At 36.9% G+C, this 13973-nt stretch overlaps 1 protein-coding gene across 5 annotated transcripts in view; it reads left to right on the forward strand.

Annotated features, from left to right (window-relative positions):
- The window catches only part of csmd3b (CUB and Sushi multiple domains 3b), a 502030-nt gene that overhangs the window by 114144 nt on the left and 373913 nt on the right, over positions 1-13973 (forward strand). For all 5 annotated transcript variants that reach the window (XM_065290793.1, XM_065290794.1, XM_065290799.1 and 2 more), the window contains exon 3: positions 916-1028. In XM_065290793.1, the coding sequence (XP_065146865.1) occupies positions 916-1028 (113 nt within the window). The remainder of the gene's footprint in view (positions 1-915; positions 1029-13973) is intronic.

Genomic DNA, 13973 nt, shown 5'->3' on the forward strand with positions numbered 1-13973 from the left:
TCCCCGGGTTGAAAAACCCCCTATGAGAAAAAAAAACCCCAGACTCAGCAGGGGAAGTAAAAAAAAGTCTTAGGAGGAAAAAACCCTTGGGAGATATATTTATATATACATTGAAACGATTAAGGAGATTAGGCGGAGGTAAAGCGGGTTCTGCTGGTGGTTGTTGGTCATGCATCAGCTGGGCATCACGTTGACGGTCTGCCGGTGAGTCAGAGGTGTGCCACTTTCTTCTGGTTCATAACAGGAATGCAGGGAACACTTATAGTACAAACAAAACACTATGTACCATACATGCTGAGACTTTTTAAAGGTCTTGTTCTTTCTGTGTTTTTAAAGCTTTGATTGTGTTTACAGTGGGCAATATAACGTGTTCATGTTTTACATGTAAAAAAACGGGGTATTTTTCACACAATTTACTTATTTGTATAGTGCTGTTTTCAGTGTCCTCAAAACAGGCTTTCTTGTTCTATGAAGTCCCACGTTCAGAAATACGTGACGAGTTATGATTGTGTTTGTTTAGTGTCTTGAGATTCAACAGCAGCTTAGCTTGCCGTTAGCTTAGCTGGCGACTGACGTATACCTGTGGGCGGAGTTTAGTCAAAAAACTGTTCTACTGACATCATTAAAGCAGGAAGTAGAGGGCTGTAGTCCAAACCGGCCGTTCGCTGTAGGCTTTAAAAGGGGACTTCTGTTAAAGAAAATATGTCGCCTGGCAGTGAACTTTGAGCTTTATCATTTTACAGGTATTATTTATGCTATTATAGCAACATTACACACTAACTAGGGTTTAAAAAAATGGGACCTGAAAGAACGTGACCTTTAAATGTAATTTAAGTTGATAAATTTACTATTGAAAGTGCTTATTTGTAGGATCTTTCTAACTTTATCTTTTCTTTATTCTCCTTTTGTTTTTAGGTTAACGGGTTTCCAAATCCCACCTCCCGTCACAAGCACTGGGTCTGTGTTCTCCTTAAGACTCACCAGTGATTTTGCTGTGAGCGCGCACGGCTTTAAAATCTATTATGAAGGTAAGAATCCAGTCTGTTAAGTGTTGTGGTACATCTTGTGAAAGTGTATTGTCATTTATTGCATGTATCAGGTGAAATCTACGGTATGCACTTTAATTATTATCCACTTTGCTTGGCGAGTTTGAGGCTACCCTGCAATCTGTGCCAATCATTATAGACTTTAATAAACATCAATGCAGAGATGGTCTCTGACTACAGACCCCATCATTTCCCACTAAAACACATCATATTACTGTCAGGAGATCTGCTTAAGACACTGTCTTTTTCCTGTATTGATGCAAGAGTATTACAGTATACACTTGCTCATCCCCTATATTTTTCACATTTTAGAATAATAGTAAGCTCCTAGAAAAACTCCTGGGTTATTTCAACCCAGTGCTTGGTCAAAAAGGACAAATTTAACCTCATGGGTTGTAATTTAACACAGTGGTTGCCCAACTTATTCATCCCACGACCCACTTAAACTTGGACCCAGCAACATATTTTTTGTAGAAATATGCAGAAAAAATACATTTTAAAAATACAAAAAGAAATTTGTTCTTTTTTTAGAAGAGATTAGTTTGTATTTTCATTGTCATTGTATGAATTAAATGTAAGTTTAATTGCAATCCCAAAATACCTGATATCAAAACCATTGCCATTTATTATCATTAATAGGACAATGTTTTTGTGTTTTTGTCACCACAACAACCAAGTAACTGCGTGATCCCACTGTGCGACCCACTAGTGTGTCATGTGACCCTGATTTAACCTATGCTGCATTGTTGTAACCTTTTGTTGGATCAAATGTAAATATTTTCTAGGTTAATTTAATGCAGCAGCCGGTTTTGTCCTGTTTTGTTACATCGGTGGGTTGAAAATAACCCAGCCTTTTATACAGTGTATATGAATTATGCTGTTGCTTATTATTTAAACCATTTATATGTATTTTTATATTATGCATTTATATTTAGCAGTTTAAAAGTCAAATTTGCTAAATCATACTCTTAGCATTTATCAATCAGCTTTTTATGGTCTCCTGGGGTGATTTTTAAACAATATTGAAGAAATGTCCATCTATTATAGGTTATTGTTGCCTGTTTTTCTTTTATTACTTACTCTTTTAATCATCCATGTGTTAGCACAATTACCTTTCTTTCTACAAAAGTAGTTTTGAACATTTAAATTATACCTTCAAAGATTTTTTAAGTCATAAGAAATATTTCAGCCAAGTTTTTCAAAACTTTTGAACGGTAGTTGTATATCTATATCATACATTACATGTACAGGGTTTCCCGCAGAAAATTTGTTAGTTAAGGTGGTAGGGTTGTGTGGGTGGGCGGGGCCGGGGGCATGGCTAGGGGTGGAGCGTACGTGTCATGATTAATTTTTTTTAAATTTAAAACACTCAAATAAAACTCAATTTTGAAGAAACTATGACAGAAAATGAACACATACTAGATTATTAATGAATTAAATGTTTTATCAACTGGCTAGTTATGCTCCAGACAGCGACAGACAGTCTTTCTCTCATTTCGGCCATGTGGGGCGCGTGCCCGCTCACGGTGTGAAGGGCATCAACGCTATTCTCCAAGATCCAATTGACCGCCTTTTGTGCAGCTAATTTTTTTTTGGACAAACTAGTTAAGGTGGTAGGGTTTCCCAGCTTAGGTGGGCCGCCCGAACTGAAAAGTGCTGCTGGAAACCCTGATGTAGTAAATTGCACACATCATTCTGCGGCTGTATAAACAGGAGCTTTGGGTGTATGATGGTAGCAGGGAGATGGATTTGTGCGGTGTTGTTGATGTGAAGTGCTCTGCTGACCTTTCGTTGTCATTTGAGGTGTACTGTATCTGCCTGAACAAGCATCAATTACGGTGTTGTTTTGGTGTCACAGCCTGGTTGCCCCATCCTCCTGTATTTTGGATCTATTTTTGGAAAAGCCAATACAGGAAAAAATCACTCACTAGTGCAACTTCCTCTGTTCTCATTGAACTGTGCCTCCTAATCTTCTCTCTTACCCATCCTAAATTAATGGACATTTGGCTTAATTTAAAAAGAGGATTTACGTCTGTGTGAACTCATGAGACGTGACTTATTGATATTAATACGGTTTTGCATTTACAGATCCACATACTGGGTAAAATATATTCACTTTATTATTTTTTACTTTTTAATGTAAAAGTAAAATGTTCAACCACTAATCATGGTGTAGTGCATTGTGTCTCTTTTTGTCTACAATTTGAGGATAGATAGATAGATAGATAGATAGATAGATAGATAGATAGATAGATAGATAGATAGATAGATAGATAGATAGATTGATAGATTGATAGATTGATAGATTGATTGATAGATTACTTGTCGGCATAATGCCTAAACACGGTCTTACAGAGTCTATACAAAACCAGCTTAGCCATGCTTCATAATTATAGACACTATCCTCATTGGTTGTCAGGACGATATTTCTGTTTCACTGTGAAACCGACAGACCATGTCTGTCTCGCTGCAATGGAAAACAAGTAGGTCCCGCTACTCATATTAATGTGCCGCTCACATTTTTCCACGACTCAAAAATTAGGAGATATTCAAAACCAAGGAGAAAGTGAGATAAAGATGTGCCGTCATGTGCACTGGGCTTCCGGCATGTTTACATAAGAGTTTCATAAGATGGACGCAGTTTAGTGTGCATAGCCTCATCAAGCCTTCTGTCCCAGAAATGTAAGGTTGAATAAGCTTTAACATGAAGTTATTGCTATGACTGGAGATGTTTTAAGGTTGGAGGAGGAGATTGGGGGTGGAGACTGAGGAGTTTTAATGTATGTCAATGGCAGTGATATAAGTGGTAGATCTGAATAGAGATGGGCCATTGATTCATTATTTAGGACTGACTCTTACACAACGTGGCCATTTTAAAATCACTGCGCTGTCAAAAAATGCAGCATAAAATTTAAAAAGTAATTATGCAAGTCAATTCAACCTACTTTTTTAAATTTTGACTTGTGATAAGTTGACATAACTTAGAAAAAAACGTTGAAATTGTATGACTTAATTTGTTAAAGGGGACATAAGAACAATCCAATAACTTAGTTTTGGCAAACCATTCTCTGCAAGCAAGTGAAAAAATAGGTCATTGAAATTGGCTCCCCTTGTGATGTCAGAAGGGGATAATGCCGCCCCTTAATCTGCACTATCCAATCACAGCACTGCTATTTAGTGCAGAGATCAGCTCATTTGCATTTAAAAGGACACACCCAAAATTGGCAAAGTGGCAATTTAAGCATGCTATAATAAATTATCTATATGGTATTTTGAGCTAAAACATCACATATGTACTTTGGGAACATCAGATATTTATTTGACATTTTAAAAAATGTCTTGTGAAATGTCTTGTGAAATTTTTTAGTCAAAGTAACTTAAAGTATATGTTTATTTGATATAATTATTTTACAGTGTGGTTATGTAAATGTATTCACCTTATTCACGGAAGTAAGTAATGTGACGTATTTCCCTTATTAGCCAGCCGGTAGAACAGTGTAGTGGGAGCATGCATAAAACATAAAAAATAAGGTGGATACAGTGCTTAATTTTCATCATACATTTATGTAATCTTAATTTTGATGTTAGTCGGAGTAGCAGTGGGTTAGCATATAGCTGCCTGAATAAAATACAGACAGCTCAGTTCAGTATCATCTGGCTTAAATCCCTCAAAATGCCTGCTTACATTTCAATTCTATTTTCAAGCAATGAACAGAATTGATATTTTCCAGAGGTTAACATTTTTCATACATGTTTTAATGACCAATTGGCACCATCTTTGACATTAAGAATTAATATAGACTTTTTGCTGTACCTTTAAATCTTTGCATATCAAATGAGCAATAGCACTTTACTACACTTACTGACAAGTTGTGTCTTTTCTGTCAGGTCAGATATGTTTAACAGCTGTTTTGCATAGCTTGCATTACATGGGGACAGTATTGCCAAACACGGACCCTGAAGGTGAATAGAAACTTCATACATTTTTTTTTTAACATAGATTCTTAGTTAAACATAGATACATAGATAAGATATTTTAAACATTTATACTTCAGTTCTATCAATTGCATTCGGATGGGAAATGATAACAGATGGGAAACAATGCACAAACAGCACAAAAAGTAATTTAAGGATGTTTTCTGAAGGATTGTAGACTGATCTATTATATTCAGTCTGTGACAAATAGACATGTAAAGGTGTTGCTAGTCTAGAACAAGTTGATTTCAAAGACATTTCCTGCATGTGTCACCATAAAAACTTGGTTTCCAAAGTCAGCAGTTTTGCATTTACGCTCGTAAATACATGACCAAAGCTGTTGTTCCCATGAGGGCCAACACAGGTAAAATCTTACGACATCCATACAGGGTAGACACCTTGAGAAGGTCTCTTGAGGTAAAACCAAATTACTGCATTTCAGTCCTAAAGGGACACGTCTTTTAGTTTTGTGGGTTCTCTGAGACTCTAAAATGCAGAGGTTTTCATTCAGTATATGAATATTAAATGATCCTTATTATTAATGATGCATACTGTCTTAATAAAAAATATATTCAAGACTAAAAGGGATATATACAGGCTGTGTATCGCCAACAATTCCCCGATACGATACGAATCCCGATACAAGGGTCCCGATACGATGCGCATCACGATACAAGACTATTTTGAATTACATTTTTGTTCAGAATTTAGTAACATTATTGTTATTATTTTTATTATTATTTGTTTATTGTACATTGAATAAGCAGTGTTGACTTGTAACAGTTGTTTTTGCCATTCATTTATTAGCTATTAGAAATATTTAAAATCCCAGAGTTAGTACTTAACTTATTTTTTTTTTAACGCAGTTTTACAAAATGGTGCCTTACTATTGTCTCTCATTATTCTACATCTATGAATATATCTATAAACATGCAGTCAGACTTAATACTATTTAATAGAAATCAGATTATTAATGTGACAGTTATAGTTTGAAGTAGCTCTGTATCTCTTCTCTAGACGTACACTTTTCACATGCAAATCCTTTTACTCTATGTACTCCGCGGGACACATGCGTCCTTTCCATATGGATCACGGATCAACAGCAATTCCTCACGTTACTTTCAAAAGTATATCCGAATCGATACGGAAGGTGCTGTATCGATGCGCGCATCGCCAGGCGTCCATGACGATGTATCGTCGTATCGATATTTTGAACACAGCACTAATATATACAGTGAATGATTTTCTTTCCTTAGGCTCTCAGGTGAAGATTTCTCCTTAAGATCAGTAATTCTGTATTTAACAGATTGTTTGTATAATATTGAGAAGTCTATTCACACTAACATTTACATATTAATAATACAAATCTATTTTAATCTACAGTAGTAAATTTCTATAACTAGGGGTTGTAAATGGATTAAGATGTCATTGGAATTTATCAGAGGCCCCAACTGTGTTTCTTAAAAATGAGCATATAGTGTTTTTAGACACGAAGCAAGACTTCACTTCCTATCGCTTATTATTGACACAGCAGAAACCCCGAGCTGTCTTACAAATTCTCCATTTTTATGAGATTATTTAAGAAAACTGGTGAAACGGACAGTTTAAGGCAAAAAATCAGAGCGATTCTCTCTCACCTCACCATCAACACCCAAACCTTAATATCCAATAGAAGTGGTCTCCATTTCTCTGCATGGCATTTAATGAATTTACTGTTGCTTATGAGCACATTTGACTTAATCAAGCAGATTTGCACCGTTGCCAGAGGTCCCAGGATGTCAATGTTCTTTGTCCCCAGATTGCATTTCCTTTTCAATTTGATGCTTTCCTGTTTGCTTGGAATATTTAATATCCTCACTAATGACTCTTCACCGCCGGCCTAACATGCATGCCTTCTCCAAGCAGATTTCCAGGTCGAAATTAATTGTATTAATTTATACTGGCGTCTAACTTCAGGCTTATTTTTGAAGATCATTTCCCAGTGGTAATGATGAGCTGCTTCTTTATTATGAGAGGTTCTGCTGACCTCTTCAGTCTGCTGTCACTTCATTTTGAGTGACAACAGACTGTCTCTCACACTTTGCCATAATTAACAGTGAATTAGTAAGATGATGTTCGATAACCTGCAGTGCTGCCCACCATCTGCAGCTGAAGTTCTGAGGAACAGGCGATTTGGCAGCGAGGTTGCATGCTAATTATGACTGACAAATTGACAGGGTATTTCTGGAGCTGTAATGTTATTATTAAAGTGGCGTCCTGTGAATGCGTGCCTTGTTGGCTTTGTGGTTGCTGATGTTATGATTATTTGATCAAATAAATGCTAGATTAATTTTTTGCACTTAATAAAAAGAAAAAGGTTATGGTGATAGATGAATGCCTAACAACCAATAGCCATCATAGTAACCTAGTTCTAGCCTGATGTTGTTTTTTGGCAAAATAACTTCTGAGATGATATTCCGTCATGTAAGCAAAGTCAGCAGTGATTACAGGGTCTTTGGTTTCATTTATTTGTTTATTTTGCTTAGGCATCTATTCATTTTTACTGACAGCCCAAATTTTGCCTTGTTGTAGCCTAGACCTACTTTATGGGCTGTGTTTGGGTGGCTATTTTAAAAAAAATGCTAGACAGACAGACAGACAGACAGATATACACAAAGTTTTGGGACACCTGCCTTTATATGCACATGAACCTGAATGATATCCCATTGTTAATCCATAGGGTTTAATATGGAGCTACAGTATAACAGCTTCAACTCTTTTTGGAAGACTTTCTACAAGGTTTAGGAGTGTGTTAATGGGAATTTTTGACCATTCTTCTAAAAGCACATTTGTAAGGTCAAATACTGATTTTGGACGAGAAGGCCTCGCTCATAGTCTCCGCTCTAATTCATCCCAAAGATGTTCTGTTGGGTTGAGGTCAGGAATCAAGTTCCTCCACACAAAACTTGCTCATCTGTGTCTTTATGGACCTTGCTTTGTGCACTGGTGCACAGTCATGCCCACAAAGTTGGGAGCATGAAATTGTCCCAAATGTCTTAATGAAGCATTAAGAGTTCCTTTCACTGGAAGTGATTGGAACACCTAAATTCAATGATTTGAAGTGGTGTCCCAAAACTTTTGTCAATATAGTATATATGCCTAATATCTAGTGATGTAGTACTTGAGACTGGTCTCAAGACCGATTTCTGCTTTCTCTGACTCATCTCGGGCTTGTTCCTTCAAAGACTCGGTCTTGACTCTGTCTCAGACCACAGTGGGAGAAGGACTCGTAATTTCAGACAGAGTCCTCGAGACCAACGCATTTTTTTATGTTCATATAAAAAACCACACAACACATAACAATAATTATAAAATGCAATGTTGATGGGCATTATTTGAAAATGACAACCCATGGTGCAATGCAAAAATACTACCATCAGAGTCGTTCATTTATCTGTAGAAAAATAGGCAGAATGTGATGCATGTGGTAGGGATTTTTTAATGATAGTAAAAGCATAGTACATATTAAGACGTTAAAACAATTCCCAACTAGCTTAGTCTGTAGGCCTAACTGTTGATTATTAACTGGGGTGATATTAAATCATGAATACGAAAACTGACATGTTTTTATGGTAAGGTGAACAGATGTCCCCGTTTTCCTGGGACAGTCTCGTATTTTGTCCCCGATTGTAAATTCATAGACAATAACAAATAAGATTTTAAAAACATATTTAAAGGGGACAGAGAATGAAAAAACTATTTTTACCTTGTCTTTGTTGATTAATGGTAGTCTACCCACATTCACAAACATACAAAAAGTGCTAAACATGCTAAACATCTCAGTCTCATAGAAATTCCTCGCTTAGAAATGTCAGCCAGAAAACGTCCCAATCTGAAAAACTGATGCTTATGCCATCACAGGCATCTCACTGCCCCTCCACTTTAAAATAATTGGCTACATATTTTGAGTGGCAGCAAAGTCAGCCAATCAGTAATGAGATTGCAAGTTAAGCCAGTAGGAGGAGCCAAATGGGTGCAAAACCACTTGTTTAAAATCCCCCACCCTAATAAAGCTATCTGAGAGAGGATTTTAGGAAGCTTCTAAGGCATTACAGACCCAAACAAAAAAAAATTTGTCTACATGTCACATCACAGAACAAGGATAAATACCCCGTTCAATCATTCTATGTCACCTTTAAACCATTGAACTAGGACATGTTCCTACTTGTTATTTGAAAAAATCTCCTAAAGGACTCGGTCTCGACTCAGACTTGCTTCCTCAAAGACTCGGTCTTAACTCAGACTCGGCATTGGTGGTCTCGTCCCTATCACTACTTATATCAAAAAACATAATTCCCAGGAGTGGTGCCCTGGTCAGGACTTATCCTAGTCCTAGACTAAAATGCATGTTTGAGCTGCTTTCATTTAAAAACATCTTGCATTTACATATATCAGTGCCATGGTTTGGTCTAAAGAAGCACACCAGTATTTTTTTGTAAGGTTTGTTTGCAAAAACTACTCAAATGTCCTAATATAACTAATGTCTAGTCCTGGATTAATATAAACCCTGTCTGGGAAACTGACCCATTAAGTGTTAAATTTATCATACGCCCCATTACAAATGTTCAGCCTTGATGTTATAAATTTAATTTAATCTGATTTAATTAAATCTTTAGTCTAGTTTTAATGCATCTGACTCAAATTAAGTTATAAATTAAAGTGACCCAGGTAATGGCTGCTAATATGTCAAAGATGTTTGAGGCAAAATTGTCAAATCTTCATCTTAATTTCCTGAATAAAGAGTGTTATTTTTGGGAAATAATAATAATATAAAAATATAAATAATAATAATAAAAATAAATAAAAATGATTAATACAATTATTTTTGTTAGATAGATAAAAATGCCAATGTTTGTTACAGGATACATAAGGATGGAAGAACCAATCTTGAGATATAGGTAACACCTCCTATCCCCCCAAAACACTAACCTTTTCACTTTGTTGTATATTATCCCTAATTCTGTTAACACCAGCATATAAATGTGCACTGTCTGTGAGCAGCAGATCTGACAGCAGGTGGGACTGGGAACATCCATCTCCTACAGCTGCTCAACACAGAGGATCAAATACAGCTTTGTTGTTTACTTTTAATTGAATCCGCAGGTGATAAAGAGCATCTAATCTGTGAGTGTTGGTAAAGACCTTTTCTGTCAATAATCAAGTCTGCCATCTGAGTGTCTGCTGAAGTGTGTCTTAAACACTGTTTTGGAGGAATGAAGTGAAGGAAAAGCCAAAAAAAAAAAACTGCTACTTACTTCATTTTCAGATCAATGATTTCTCCAGAGTTCTTGCTTTCTAATCCATTAGTCGGCTTCTCATTTCAAAGGACCCTGTCAAAGCTTGTCCGCGAAAACATCTTGTTCTCTTCCTAATAACCGGTTCTGGTCTTATTGACTGCGCTTTTGTCATTTTCAAACTCAATTGTGTGATGTCTGGAGTATTGAAAAACAAAGGCAATGTTCATGTATTTGACACAAAATGAGATGTGTTGTCATCTCAATCTCATCTTTCACATTCGTAATTATAGATGAGCTCATTAATTGCTTAAAAATATTGAAACAATACCTTAAGGGTGCAGACAATTAGTATGGTACCAGATGCTAAGTTAGCTACATCTAAATGCTTAACATGAAGCGTGCCTGAAGATGAAAAACAAAAGTAATCAAAAACTACAGTATATAAGTATAGGACAGACATAATAATTGCATTTACATAAAATGCCACCAGCATGCATTTTAAACGTGTATTTTTCTCTCTCAAACTACTTACAGTATAAACCATCTCTTGCTACAGTATTAGTATCATTAAGGTGTTTCCTGCCGCAGAATATCGCAATGCACCGGTACTTCAGATTCAACATAACTATAAAGGCTCTTTCACACTGGCAGTTTAGTTCAAAACAGTTCACATAAAGAAATGTATTGTGAAAGCCTGAAGCGCACCGGAGTACTGAACCCAAGAATGAGGTGGTCTTGAGTTCGGTTTCAATGGAACTTTAGCACGTTTGTGTGAATGTGAAAGCACCCCGGACTCGGTTGCACACCTGTCCAGAAAGCAAAGTAACCTGTGCATATGTTTGTGTCAATGGCATTGATTATTAGTTTCCACAATGCATGATTACCATGACAACAGATGAACTTGCATTTCAAAGCACATATACGCAGCTTATGCTCTCTCTGCTGTGCATGATAACACCAACATAAAAAAATAAAAATAAGCTGAGTCGCGTTGTGTTTTACATCCTCTTGTACGTGCGTGTTGGTGATGACGTGAGATGAATGCAAGTGCACCAGCCTTTGATAAAATCAAGTGTGTGTGAAACTAGACTAACGCTTCGGGGGGCGCCAGGAACCTTCAGGCTCGGACCCTACCAAACTAGCCTAAATTATTCTTATTATATAAAAAATGTAAGTTTGTATTGTTGGTTGCTTTTGAAACATTTGATTAAACTGAAATTTAAAATTAAGATTAGATAAATGACAAAATAAGTTTGCAGTTACTTATTAACAAGGTCATAGTCATGTATATTTAATACAAGCAAGTGTAACACAAAAAAACTTTATTGTTTTTTTGTGTTACTTTTGACCCCCTTGTGTGTTACTTTTGTCCCAGCTTGCAAAAGTAACAATTCACTACTTATGTTTAAAGTTAAATTATACTGAAGTCGTTTTACATTTGTTCAAAATTCCACCTGGTATTGACAGACCAAACTTGTGAGTTATTGACCACAGCAAAAATATATCTCTGTCTAAAACATTATCTTATAAATTAAGTTTTTCTGAGAAATTGTACTTTTGCCCCTGCTCTCCCCTACATCAAAGATACTTCAGAGTTACATATCATTACTGTACATACCAAATGAAATACACATGTACTGTATTCTCTAGTACAGGGGTTTTCAAACTTTTTGTATGTGTGGACCACTATTTGTAATCAAGAATTTTTGCGGACCACCTCATATTACCCATAATAAAATATGTCTACACAAAGTCCTGAATTTATCTGCACCTCTAAATAGGCTTACTAGCACTAAAACTGGTCATCACATCAGTACATCAGATTCTTAAAAAAATATATATTTTTCTTGAAAAAAAATACCACCTGCAGTACCCTCACGGACCACTATTGGTCCGCGGACCACAGTTTGGGAATGGCTGCTCTAGTACATATTAGGACCGTTCTGAAGGGTACTACCCAAATGACAGCTTGGTACCATTTTTGACCATTTCTTTCTGACAGCGCATGTGGTATGACTGTTCACAAAAAAATCCCACTCAGTCCTCCAGATTTGAGGTCTTGTGCCAACACAAAAGCATCTCGCAGAATTAATTAAACATGTGCATGCTAATTCCTGCCATCCAATAAAGATGGTTTGCCCCCGGGATGTAAAATGAGATGCACAGTTCAATTGAAAATCTTTACTTGTCTAACATGAAAAGCTGCATGTTGCAGATTATTTATTGTTTAGGAGAATCGTTTGACCTCTAAAAATCCGACACGCTTATGTGCTTAAGATACTTGATCGATCAAGTCAAAAATGACAAGATTTTTGGCACAAAGATGTGACAGAAGCAAACCAATCTGATATATTTATCAGATTTACGTTTTAGGAATGAAGTTCTTTACGTGAGGGTTGATTAAAGGAATCCGCTGTACAGTATATCACGTCATGGCCCATTTTAAAGCATGTACTTTAATTTTCTCACTTAAATTATTAACCACCACAGTTCCTAATGCCATTTTCTTCAGTTTTTTTTTTTTTTTTGATTCAAGGTATTGAGTTATTCTTTCATTGATCTGTATGGATAAAACAAACACTTAGGGCCCTATTTTAACGATCTGAAACGCAAGTGCGAAGCGCAACGCGCAAGTGAGTTTGTGGGCGGATCTTGGGCGCTGTTGCTATTTTCCCGGCGTGAGAAATAACTCTTGCGCCGGGCGCAAATCAATAAGAGGTTGGTCTGAAGTAGGTTCATTATTCATAGGTGTGGTTTGGGCGTAACGTCAAATAAACCAATCAGAACGCTATCCAACATTCCCTTTAAACGCAAGGGCGCAAGTTCCATGGCGGGTTGCTATTATTATGACGGATTTACCAGGCGCACGCCAGGAGCGGTTCACAGCCGAGGAGACCGACGTCCTTGTACGGGGGAATCCCACGCTTGCCAGCATAAATCGGGCACGCCGTGTAACGGGAGGTGGATCTGCCTCAGGACTTGACGCCAGCAGAGGACATCGCTGCGTCCACCCTCACTGCTAAAAGGGTTTGGGGGCTTTGAAATCGGACCCAAGAAAAGCAAGCAAGGTCCAACCCCAAAGTACTCTTACAAATCAAGTTCATATACATTAAGGTTTCTTATGAAAACATTTTAACTATTATTTACATAAAATAAACGTAATACAGCCACACAACAAAGTTATGAAAATATTTTAATCGTTATTTGCATGAGAATAAATAAAAACTATCACCACAATGCTCACCACTATGATTCCCCTTATCTCGTGTATTAATATTTTTAAGTGTAACAATTTATGATTTGCAAAAATAACTGTTGCATCTGTGTAGATTAGATAAGCAAAGTGTATGCGCGTTGTGCACGCTATACATTATGGTCAAGCATGCGCCCTTAAAATAGCATAATGAACCACGCGCAACGCGCCACTGACTTTAGACTAGTTTTTTTTGGTTAGTAGCGCAATTGTTTTTTGAAACTGCAAAATAGCATAAGAGATGGTTTGCGCCCCAACACGCCTCCTTTTTGCGCTGAACCGCCCAGGGAGCGCAAGTTCATTCCCTAGTTTGCTGACGTGCATCTGTGGAGGGAAAAACCCCGCTGTGCGCCGGCGCAAAATACGAATGATACATGCGTCACGGACAAAGTCAATTGCGCTGGGTGCAAGATAGAGCCCTTA

Source organism: Paramisgurnus dabryanus, chromosome 19 (genome assembly GCF_030506205.2).
Source record: "Paramisgurnus dabryanus chromosome 19, PD_genome_1.1, whole genome shotgun sequence".
NCBI lineage: Eukaryota > Metazoa > Chordata > Actinopteri > Cypriniformes > Cobitidae > Paramisgurnus > Paramisgurnus dabryanus.